At 32.6% G+C, this 12,005-nt stretch overlaps 2 protein-coding genes across 4 annotated transcripts; both read right to left on the reverse strand.

Annotated features, from left to right (window-relative positions):
• Positions 1-2,311: 2,311 nt before the first annotated feature.
• On the reverse strand, positions 2,312-8,676 carry LOC140893154 (uncharacterized). 2 transcript variants are annotated; one of them, XM_073302218.1, is made up of 11 exons: positions 8,582-8,676; positions 8,150-8,254; positions 8,017-8,061; positions 7,837-7,886; positions 7,179-7,247; positions 6,979-7,016; positions 6,302-6,438; positions 5,232-5,322; positions 3,752-3,823; positions 2,833-2,948; positions 2,312-2,738 (listed from the first exon to the last, which is right to left on the reverse strand). In XM_073302218.1, exons 2-11 carry the CDS (start codon positions 8,229-8,231, stop codon positions 2,611-2,613), a joined length of 828 nt encoding a protein of 275 aa, XP_073158319.1. In that variant the 5' UTR covers positions 8,232-8,254; positions 8,582-8,676; the 3' UTR covers positions 2,312-2,610. The 2 variants fall into 2 exon arrangements, with proteins under 2 accessions (XP_073158319.1, XP_073158318.1); XM_073302217.1 differs by having other exon boundaries at positions 7,837-7,889.
• Positions 8,677-9,986: 1,310 nt separating this feature from the next.
• Positions 9,987-11,651, reverse strand: LOC140893155 (large ribosomal subunit protein eL30). Of its 2 annotated transcripts, none has more exons than XM_073302220.1 (5): positions 11,534-11,651; positions 11,276-11,381; positions 11,001-11,102; positions 10,366-10,434; positions 9,987-10,276 (listed from the first exon to the last, which is right to left on the reverse strand). In XM_073302220.1, exons 1-5 carry the CDS (start codon positions 11,552-11,554, stop codon positions 10,236-10,238), a joined length of 339 nt encoding a protein of 112 aa, XP_073158321.1. In that variant the 5' UTR covers positions 11,555-11,651; the 3' UTR covers positions 9,987-10,235. The 2 variants fall into 2 exon arrangements, with proteins under 2 accessions (XP_073158321.1, XP_073158320.1); XM_073302219.1 differs by having other exon boundaries at positions 11,490-11,600.
• Positions 11,652-12,005: the final 354 nt, after the last annotated feature.

A 12,005-nucleotide genomic window follows, 5' to 3' on the forward strand; every position in this document is an offset into this window, starting at 1 on the left:
GCTCTTGAACAAAGCAATAAATAAAGAGTATAATGCTATGTGTACATAGAGAGTTGTATATAGAGGGTTACATGTTAATTAAATTAGAAAAGTATTTTAAATTTTTTTTTTCTCTTCAACCTACAATTTTTTGTCTTACTCTAAAACCTTTCTCTAAAATATTATTATTTTTATTCTATTACTTATTTTTAGAATTAATTTACTGAGTTCAACAAAAATAATTATTTTATAATATTTAAAAAAATAATTATGAAAATATATATAACTTTTTACTGAGTTCAATAAAAATAATAATTGTTTATTTTTTTAGTAAATATATTTTATAATTTTTAAAATTTAACTTTCAAATTTAAATCATATATAAACGATATTTTATTATTATGTATTTAAATTAAAATATATTTATTATTATTATGTGTAATAGTTAATATTTTGTTAAAAAACAAAATCAAAACTCAAACATGTAGGTTTGGGTTGATCGAGTTAGTCGAGTTCGGATCGGTCGCTATTGATTTATTCGGGTTTGGTTTGAAAATTTTTTAAAAAGTTTTTGTACTTACTTATAGATTAATTAAGAAGTATTTACTATATTTTTATATATTATATGTTTGAAAAATATTTATTGTATATTATCATATATTTTCCACATGTAATAATTATTTTTTAAAACATTGATTTTTAAAATTAATTTTTATTTTGTGTAGTAAGTATATTTTAAATTTCGTAATTAAACTTTCAATTTAAATTATATAAAACTATATAAGTGAGATTTTGTTAATATGTATTTAAATTAAAATATATTGATTATTATTATTATGTGTATTTAATTATTTTGTTAAAAATAAAAAAAATCAAATATTTTAGGTCAACCCGAATCCCAAAACCTCAAAACCTTAATTCGATAATTTTCTGGTCAGCTCGGGTCGAGTTCAATTTTGACACCCCCTAAAACTGCACAATAAATAATAAAATAAAAAATAATAATATTTTCGTTAATAGTTTTTTTGAGCAAGACAAACTATTGAAAATAAAGATATTTTAAAATATTTTTGATATAATTTCCTAATTTATAGGACGTGTAACCCTCTATGTACAACTCTATGTACACATAGCATTATCCAAATAAAGATTCCACACACAATGAATTTTCTGTAGCTATACCGTCCAGAGGTGCCAAAAAAATACCAAACATCTCGTTGTACCAAAGCAATCGTATCCAAAAATATCGATTTTTTTGGTATTTAAAATTTCAGTGAGACGCGATAATGATACCGAAATTGTCGATATTATACTAGCATGGATTTTGAACAAATTTTTAGTTACATATCGAAATATCGATGCAATATTTATAATTTTTTTTTAAAAAATATTATATGTTCATATTAATTCAGACATACTTGGTGTAAAATGGTGTACTTCGATCTAATCCACAGAAGAAGAACAATGGTATTTTCTCGACAAATCCAAAGGATTCGGCCAATCATTTATTTTTTTTATGAAAAGAAATGAAATATTCGAAATAGCTTTCTTGGTAAACATGAAGTATTTCTATCTATGAAATCAATCAATCATGGAAGTATTAACTATTAAAGTCGTATTATCATACTAAAAAAATTTCAAAATATTTAAGATATAAAATACTAATACTATGAGGTTTCCTGGCGAAACAACAAATCTTTCTCAAAAATTTTAAAAAATCATGATAATAATCGAGTTTATTTTTTAGTTTCAGATGTTTCTGTCAATTTATTTTCAAAGTAAAAAATCATTTTGTAAACGAACAATTGATAAATTAAGCCAACTGCAACTTTTGCTTCTTTTGCTACTTCTACCCCCAATCCTTTTGTTTGGTTTTATGGAGTTTTCTTATTTGGATGATCGATCTTGTAATTAAATATTTAATTTTATAAAATTATGAGATTTTTTTTCAAAAAAAAAAATTTATAAATTTAAAAAAATTATATTATAATTATAATAAATGAGCATTATACTCTTTTTAAAAAATAATAGAATTACTAATAAATACAAATATATCATCAATAGATATATCATATGCTAAATATAATATATCACAAAATTTTATATATACATATATAAATATATAATAAAATGACTCGTAATGAAGGTTTCGTTTCTCTTCAAAAATAAAATAAAATAAAATATTACTTTTAATTCACTAGATAAATTATAAATATATTGATAAAAACATAAAAATTATATATGTTTTTTTATTTATATTTAAATTAAAATACAAGTCGAAAAACGTTTTCGAAATATCAGAATTATCTAAATCAAACGCAAAAACTTCCGGCCATGGCCGTTCGAGGCCCCTAAATCAATGTGTTCCATCGAAAGTCAGGTTTAAATTAACTGAAATAACTTTTAAATGCCATAAAAGGATTCCTTCAACCAAGAAAGTGGTTGAGTCGAACAAATACCAAAATAGCAAAACGTGAAAAGATAGAAGATATCATCAGTGGCAACAAAAATAACACAAGGGACCAAGCTGAGCTGAAGGTGCAAATACTTAACACGTGCATGATCCATCTACAGGAACGTCAAAGAATAGCCCATCCGTCAATGTACCAGTCGATAGAAATGGTGCAGCCTTCATTCACTTTCTTCATCGCTTTCCTCCAAATACATATGGTTCATGTTTCTCTCCAGTGGTGGAAGCCCGTCGTCCTCAGAACTGTTGGACATTCCATCATTGTCATCTTTAGTTTCTGAATGCTCCTCTGAGATAGCAGAAAATGTTTTCATGTAAGCTAACATGATCCATGATTTTTACCCAGAATTCGGAAAGAAATATCGATAGCTTGTAACTAATACCTTTTTCATCTGAGTGGCCATCTGATGTTTGAGGCTTTTCTTGTGAAAGCCATCCGTTTTGAACTGAGATGATGTCGGAGCTGTTTTGACATTCGGAGTACGACTTGAGAAGTTCCCTGCATTCATTCATTCACCAGCACTTCAGGCCAGTTTAAAAGGGTGCTGAAAGATCAACAATGTCATGGAGCAATAAAACTTCACAACAGATTCTCATCACATAAATGCAGACAGTGTCTACTATCCTCAATCCTATAACAAAAAATCACTAGTTCCATGTTTCCAGGGGACACGACTCCTTGAACATTATGGCATTTATAACATGGCTTATACAGCGCAGCACTCCACAACTTTATGCTACGTTCATTCGCAGCCCCAGAGGTATGAATCAAGATGAACAAGCAAGCAAGACAACTTTGTATGGGATCAAACGAAGTACTTTTAGAATCACTAGTCTCAAAAGTGCTTGCACATATAAAATGGAGATAAAAATAATTTTTAGATCTTCGGTAGCCCTCTCATGTGTCGGCTGAGCCAACACGATGGAGGCATGAAGTAAACATCAAAATCTACGTATATGGACCAAAAATTGGGCAATAAAGGTTCAAAAATAAATACCAAGACTAATGTCCACATGGGTTCAAGCTCAAGAGCTTTGGCATCATGCTAGAACACCAAAACTGCCATGAGCTTGAACTAGGGGAAAGTGGATCGAAAATAAATTTAAATTTGAAAATGGCCACCCTTGCTAGCTCACTTGTCACCACCACCACCAAGGACTCACTCCATTAGAATTTCAGCAAAATGGAGAATATGGATGTTTTCTACTTCATAAGAAAAGAAGATGGCACACTTAACATTGATTAACAATCACGAGTCCAAAAGCATGACATGGATTATGCTGGTGGCAAAATAAAATTACCTGTTAAGGGATAAGAAAGCATGTCCCCACTTGAACTTCCCGAGAAGTAGCTCTCCAGTTTCTGTCTCTCCACTATTAAATACAATGATGAATGAGTAGTCAAAATCTGTGTAATGACTTCTTAGATTGTCATGTAGCTCTAGTTAAAAATCTTTAGCAGGGTGGAGGTGTGACTATATAATTGCACAAATAAACATGTTTTACACCCCCGGTTTTAAGGTGCATACATCTCATCAAAACAAGACTTACTATATAACATTCTAAAATCAAGCTTTATGACTATCACATTAAATTCAATGTTGAATTTACAAAGTGTAATTTAAATGCGTGCACCTTACAGTCAAATTCAGCTAAGATGCACGCCTTGTGCAGATTCAGTAACTATCTTTTACACTATCTTCAAAAACTTCATACTAAAAGCGGGGCATTGCGAGTTTCTATGCTCATTTTCCATGTGTTAAAAAAACATAAATGCAAACCTCAAACAAAATAAAACAAACCAAAACAAAGGTAAATTTCCCAAATTAAACCAAATGTTTTGATGAAGGATAATCCGGCATTGTAGCACATGTAAAAAGGTAAAAGAAAACTTTTTAGTGGGACGGTGTTTCTACCTAGAACTTAAATTGAACAGAATATATAACATCCTACCTAGACAATTATGTTGGTTAGTGATATTCAAGAGAACAACAATTTTAGCTATCATATAAGAAATGAAAATAATCCTGAGGTGCCTCGTCACCAAATGAATCAAAGAAGCATATGCTCAAAACTTATAAAATTAACTGATTTTTTTTCTTCAAAATGTTAAAGGCGGCATGCGGAGGGAGGATGAGACTTTTAAAGAGTTGTCATAGAACTTGGTGATGGTTTCAACTTCCAAGCATAATAATCTGATCCGCAGCGCTGCAACAAACTATACTTTAGTGAGTTTGGTCACGTTGTGTCAATTAAATTAAGGCTAAGTTTGGATGAGAGGATTTGGATTTGACGACGTACTAAAGGAGAGGATTTGAAACGACTCTATATTGGGATGAATTTACCATTTGATTCAAAAAATAACTAGTTAGGAATTGAAATCCATTGCCAAATGGATTTTGTCAAACAAACCAACAAATTTGTTATTATGATTTGAAATCCCCAATTTCAAACTTCTTGTACAATGAGCCTAACTATCACTAAACACCAGAAGCTAGGAGTGAGCAATGGCAGCTTTAAGCTGAATTCAAATCCTCCGGTGGTAAAGTCGAATCAGGCTTGAATCACATGATAACTAAAGATGACCTGTAGATAGTTTAACCATAAAGGAAAAGATCCTGGCTCAATAATTTGTAGAGGGCGGAAGCAGTAATTAGATGTAACAATAAAGCATCGAGGTTTAAGCAAAGAAAAAGCAGAACTACCAGATCGACAATAATTTTAACATAGAATCCATTTAAACGAAATCATAGTTACATACAACAGGTTTCAGTAGAAGTACCATATTATCAATGCAGCAGCAAGCGCCTCGACACATGACAGTTGACATGGTCGACCATAATTTACTGGATTTGCTGCCACCAACCAAGGTACTGCAAGTTCACATTCATGCATGAGTCTAAAATTTAATCAGAAGAAAGAAACAATGAGATCATCCCAATGATAGGTGGAAATTACGAATCTAGCATGGTGACCTCGTGATAAGGTGCACTATAGGTTTATTTTAATCATGAATGTATAAAAATTCTTGACAATCATAAATTACGACCTCATTTATCCACCCTGATGGCAGCAAATATGACTGTTGGTGAAAAATGTAACACATTTCGACCATAACAAAACTTCCAGCATACACGGTGAATATTACTAAGCATTGCAAGGACTTTACAGAATCTCCACTAGTTTTTACTGATCTATATGGAACTTGGGAAAAAACATGACACCATACCGAAACGAAGAAAAACAACAACAAATAGCAAGTCACCAAGATTCAACATAAAGAATCAGAACATCATTTCTCACACTGCAAACAACAGAAGAAAATCTATATTTTAGACCATTCAATTACATATACACAATACAAGATAAAACCAACCACAGGTAATTCAGTAATAGAAATCACTAGATCTCATTAACATGCCCCTCTCCAAATGGAATGTAATACAACCCAAAATGACATCTTTTGCATACATGCATGTTCATAGAAGCAGTTAGCTACATGTCCTACAAAATTTCAATGGAGCCGTCATTTGCATTTCAAATCACTTTTTCATAACACAATTTTGTTCTAATTTCATCAGTTTTTTTTAATTATAGGTTGACTGGAACAATGTTAGAGTACATTACCATGATTCAGTAACAACTGCAAAGATAATAATGATTTCCAGCACATGGTATCACGTGTGTGCGTCTGAGTGCAATAATTTGTAGTTACGTACTTTGAAAGAGGTCAAGTCAAATTCATGACAAACTTTTCTGAATTAAATTGACATGAAAAAGCAAATGCAAGGAACACAACTTATTTCTAGACAATGCAAGCTATTAGTAAATCACAGTGTTTTGAATCCTTACAGAGCCGAGGAGCAGAACACCGAAGCTTGGCAAAAGGTACATCCTCTAAACGTGCCCATGAGCAATCTACGACAGCTAAGCCTCTCCTTTTAATCAGCTCCAGATCTTCTCGAGAAACACATTGTTTCCCAGTCGGGCTGAAACAAGGTGTTATAAACATTAACCAACACAATCATGCGCTTTTGCTGGTGCAACATATGTCAAGATATATGGCAGTAAATGTCAAACGAAAATACACAATTCTGGACACCCTTTCCCCCTCTTCATGTCAGAAATTAACGTTCAGAACTCAAATCGTCAATCTACAGGACCAAAAGCAAATAGAAATATGGAACTCCTTTATGATTGATGCAAATCATCTGAACTCAATCTCATCAATGCACAGGAACTAAATTCCATAACCACTATATCAAGAGATGTTAAACAATCAAACACTAGAAAAACAAGTGCTGAAGAATAAACCAAGAAAAAAAACACACATTTTTCTCCAAAGTGTTTAAATATTAATCCTGTAGACATGATAAAGTACAGAGAAAATAAATTTGACGATATCCTGATCTTCCGAAATTCAAGACAATAGCTAGAGTATGGCCACAAGATACAAAATTAACTGACACAACATAACAATAAAAATCCTTAAGTAAAAAATAGACTATCATGGACGATGGTATAATCACCTCAAAACAACTCCACCAAATCCACTATTAACACGCAATTCCTGCAAACATAATTCCAAAATATTATATTCGAATTAATATAAGAATACGACTATCTAAGATTTTATAGATAGAACAAATGCCTCTTCCTCGTAAATAAGGTAAAGATCACGAGCTTTTCTTCGTTTATGAGAAAGATATATTCAAAATAGGCAGATACTTTCTTTCAACATTCCAAATCTAGCAAGTTTGCGTCCTGTGCACCTCTTTGCATCACATTGACCAAAATCCTGAGTCCATCAACGAAAGAATTTACGATAATGGATGTGTGAAAGGCACATGACAAAAATAGAGTTAAAAAGAATCAAATGTCTGGGAAATTTCACTATGGGCTATGGATCATCTCCTGCCCAGGAAACAGAATTATCAACAACACTCTAATCCTCAATTATTCAAGAAAATTTGTTGAGTTAAAGGCCCATTAACTACCTCCTGTCTAGCGATCACAAAACAGAAATATTAATTAAGTTCTAAAATCCTAATTTCAGGATCAAGTTTAAACATGACAAACAACTACCTCAGAATCCAAGACCGAAACTTTCAAAAAGATGAGGGAAAACAAACAGACATCAATAGACTGGAAAGTTTATACATCCAGCAGAGGCACCCCATTAGTAACGTGATAAAGTTATAATTGCCTAGGATTGATGCTTCGCAAACAACTAATTCATTATGCCAGGCAGAAAAAAATATTCTCAAGGGTCCCATGAAAATATTTCAGCTCATCAAATGAAAGAAAATTATCAAGGATAAAATTAGTTATTCACACTTTATTTACAAAGCTACTTCATAAGCATATAACAAATGCAGTACGCTTACCCACATGGCGAGCTGAATGTCAGGACCCCTTGGCTCCTCTTCTTCCTGGACTGCTGTACAAACAACAAGTACAACCTCACTTATCACCAAAAAGATTTAAAACCAAACTTTGCTACGCAGATCATCGACCACCGCTGCTTCAGAAAAATGAAAACACACAAGATGAAAGGGGCGGCATACCTTGGCCATTTGGCAAAGACTCCTCATCTTCATGTCTGAAAGTAACTCAAGCCAGTAACACAAACATACGAAGATGAAAAGACTTAATTTTTTTAAAGGTGAATGAGTCTGAATACTGCTTGCCTGAGAGAACTATTAAATAGTTTATGAGATTGATGGTGTTGACGATTTTCTTTCTTTGATCTCCTCTGCTTCTGCTTGTCGTTGTGACTCATGATTAACGTTCTTCTGGGCGTCACTGAACCATAATCAAGAAGCAAAAGTTTAAACACATGTATGTTCTCATGTATACAAGCCATCCGCCTGCCACCCCCAATCACATATACTGATATACAGTATGTAGAGAGAAATTGTACGCGTACAAAAATTCTTTAAACTTGTTGCCATCGTTTTTGCTGTTGGACGTAATCGAAAAAGGTTAATACAATGTGGTACCACACATAAGACTTTCGGCACTCAATTTTTAAATTCGAGCTAATTACAAGTTCCAACTTTCAAGTACATAGATTAATGAATTTTCAGGATGGAAAGCAACAAGGGAAGAAAAGAAGAATAGGGAAATCACCTGAACAGCGCGGGTTTGGTGGTGGCAGTAGCCGCAAATTGGAGCGGCCGGGGAATCTTGCGCACACTGTTTTTGTGCTCGACTCTCACGATAATCAGTAATTGGATTCCCTCGATCGTAATTCATCAAATGTAGCATGACATTGGGTCGGGTATGGATCGCTTCACGGGCCCCCAACCCGATAAAATTTTGTAGGACTTGTTTTGACATGTTAAAACTTTAAACTCCGGCCCAATTTGTACCCATGTTTGACCAGTCAGACAATTATGTTTATAATTTATATATTGTTTAAAAAGGTTTTTCCATGTTTGAAATTTTGATTCGTGCGCTAGTTATAAATATTGAAAATTTCGATTACCAAAACACATTTATCGAAATTTTCACTACGATGTCAGTAATTTCCGATACGATATATGACAATTATCTTTATTTACATAATAGCTTAATAAAACTCTCTATCATCTATTTTTTGAACTTTTAAATTAAAAAAACCATATAACTCATATCATAAAAATATAATATAAATTTTTTTGATTTAATCTCTCGGATCCATAAAAAAATTATTTAATAAATTTTTTTAATACACACGCACACAGAAAGACACTAGTTATTTATTACTCCCTCCGTCCGTTCCAATTATATTGTCTACGTTTCCTTTCTTATTTGTCCCAAATATATAGTCATATACCATATTTAATAATATTTTTTACACTTCTTTATTAATATACCCTTATATTAACTACACCTTGAAAATTGTGCATTCATTTTTTAATACATTAAATAGGAATAAAATAGGAAGTTTATATAAAATTTGTTTTGCCAATACATTTTTCTTAATCTGTGTGAAAATCCAAATATTACTAAATATGATATATGACTATATATTTGGAACAAATAAAAAAGAAAACGTGAACAATATAATTGAGACGGGGAGTACCAAAGAAACTATATTACACTTTAAGTTATAAAACAAATCTATAAAATTATCAAATTACAAAAAACACTATTATAAACAAACCCATAATGTGAAAATACCTAATTTGTAGCTATTAAATTAAGTTTATGAAAAAATCTATTGGCAATTTTGAATTTCATTTTAATGCTTTTCAACGCTACCGATTTCTGGTCCCATTGATAGCGTGAAAAATTCGGTTGGAATTTGGATGAACAAAGAAGAAAACGTAGAATTAACATAATGTGAAGAATTGAGAGATTTTTTAAGTTCGATTAAAGCGTGGCCTCCAATAAAATTTTATAATTATTTTCTACAAGGTGAAAAATTGCCAAAAATCATGAAAGAAACTAATTTGCAATCCATTCAACCATCCAAATTCCAAACGTATTAATTAATCATCACATATTACCACCACACCTACAAAAACCATTTTATGCAATAATCGACCGATTACCCAAATCTCTCCCATCAATCCACAGGAGCAACGAAGAGTGACGACAACATTACATTAAAAGGTCGGGACAAAAAAATTCTTACAGTCTTTACCAAATACAGGTAAAATGGAACATATTATCAAACCCGATTCCGATTCAAAACTGAAGCTGTGTTCCAAAGGACTGGAAAATCTCGAATAACAAAACTTTGCTAAGAAATCCAACAGCTAGATTAAAGGAATAATAAAAAGATTTATATAGGTTGTCAATGTTCACCGCTCAACGATTTGATGATCTCCGAGTCACCTATATTAGGGGGAGAAACAATTGATTATATCAGGCGCACATTCAAAAAATAAAGCAGCATAGCACATGCATTGACAATATATGGTTACCTTGATCAATGATGCTGAGGCATGACACACGAAAGTATTTGCCGCATGCAGTTCCCAAGTCAACGTTGTCTGGACGTTCACAAATGAAGATTTTAGTTAGGGCTTATCGGCGGTTGGAACTTGGAAGGAGGGCGGCAGAATATAGAATACTAATACTAAATCATAAAAACTTCCAGCACAATTCAGAACACAACCAACACAGGAAACTTAAAGCAATTTTTTCTCAATGTTCCCCTCAAGGCCTTGAGCTACCATATTTTACTTTTGGTTTTCATCACATGTATTCCGCAAAGGAAGTCCAACCGAGCATCCAAGTTTACCCAATTTCTAAAACTCAGTAAACTTTTCTTCTAAACTAAAACTGCCAGGAAATGGGGTCTAATGCGGATACGAAACTGTATATATATGAAGTTGAAATTAAAGTTAGATATTTGGGACCTACTTCATCATAGTTTAGAATCACATACAAGTTCAGCATTGTTTCTAGTTGATCCCATTAACTGCAGCAAGTTTACTCCGACAGTAAAATCAGTCATAAGAGATGGGACAATACAATTAACTAATTAGCATGCCAAAATTTGATTGCACATATAAGAAATAGAAAGACAAATGAAAAATGCATGTCCAGCACTTACTTCCATTATAATGGTGGACAACGACTTTAGAGAGCATTGCATAGTACTCAATCTCCGACTTCCTCAGTGGGGGGCAGTTGTTCGAGATAAGTATCACTTTCCCTAAATTATTAATCCATCAAAACTACCACAATCAACACCAATGTTCGTGAAAGCATCAACCGAACTAATCAAATGTAAGCAGTGAAATCCTAAAGACCGGCTCATGGACACAAAAAAATTTAACCTGAATAAAAATAATACACAAACCACAAATTTATAGGAATTGAAACTACCTTTTGAGTTACGTAGAGTTTTGAGCACCGTCTTGTAACCAAGGGTATACTTCCCACTCTTTACCACCAGGGCCAATCTGCTGTTGATGCTTTCGGTGGTTTTCTTCTGCACGAACGAAAATACAGGAAAATTTTTAAAAACAAATCAATCAATCAATCAACCGAAAATTCAGGGTATTGATATCAATAAACCAAACAAAAATAGAAGGGCTACGATTAATCGGTTGAAGGTGAAGCTGAGAGGGCATAGATTCATACAGTCTTCTTGGCGGCGACCATTGTTGCGGAGGATGTGAGGGCTTTGCAGATTTGGGATGAATACGAACCCTAGTGGAGACTGCACCAGAAATGCGAGCGGGAAGGTATTTATAAGACATGGTATTTGAGAAAATTACGATTTAGTCCCTTCGCTTCGTGAATTTTAAGTTTCTCCGGTATATTTTGATTTTGTGTATGCTACCTCGTTCGGTCAGACATTTGAAACGAAACCGTGGATCGAAGTTAGTTTGTGTTTTTTTACTTGTCATTTTTGGATCAAACTTAAATGTAAGTTTTGTCTTGATTCTAAAAAAATATTGATAGTAAAATTAAACTTATGTTATTTTTTTGTGGCGTAAAAATCCGCAGTTGCTATGTTTGGTGTGTACTAGATAAACCCCGAACTAACGTAATATTCTTCAAACTACATTAACGAAACTATATAAATCTTATGTGACATACTAATCTAATA

This window comes from Henckelia pumila, chromosome 3, assembly GCF_033568475.1.
Source record: "Henckelia pumila isolate YLH828 chromosome 3, ASM3356847v2, whole genome shotgun sequence".
Taxonomy (NCBI): Eukaryota; Viridiplantae; Streptophyta; class Magnoliopsida; order Lamiales; family Gesneriaceae; genus Henckelia; species Henckelia pumila.

What these genes read in the sequence shown, in the direction of transcription:
- LOC140893154 (XM_073302217.1), bottom strand. Translation starts at nt 8,231, where the DNA reads ATGAGTCACAACGACAAGCAGAAGCAGAGGAGATCAAAGAAAGAAAAT. An exon ending in GCTGCTGCATTGATAATATG is followed by an intron (nt 3,824 to 5,231) that starts GTACTTCTACTG and finishes TGTATTTAATAG; the next exon opens with TGGAGAGACAGAAACTGGAG. An exon ending in GCTTTCTTATCCCTTAACAG is followed by an intron (nt 2,949 to 3,751) that starts GTAATTTTATTT and finishes GAATGAATGCAG; the next exon opens with GGAACTTCTCAAGTCGTACT.
- LOC140893155 (XM_073302219.1), bottom strand. Translation starts at nt 11,531, where the DNA reads ATGAATCTATGCCCTCTCAGCTTCACCTTCAACCGATTAATC. An exon ending in TGTCCACCATTATAATGGAA is followed by an intron (nt 10,435 to 11,000) that starts GTAAGTGCTGGA and finishes GTGAACGTCCAG; the next exon opens with ACAACGTTGACTTGGGAACT. An exon ending in CCTCAGCATCATTGATCAAG is followed by an intron (nt 10,277 to 10,365) that starts GTAACCATATAT and finishes CCCCTAATATAG; the next exon opens with GTGACTCGGAGATCATCAAA.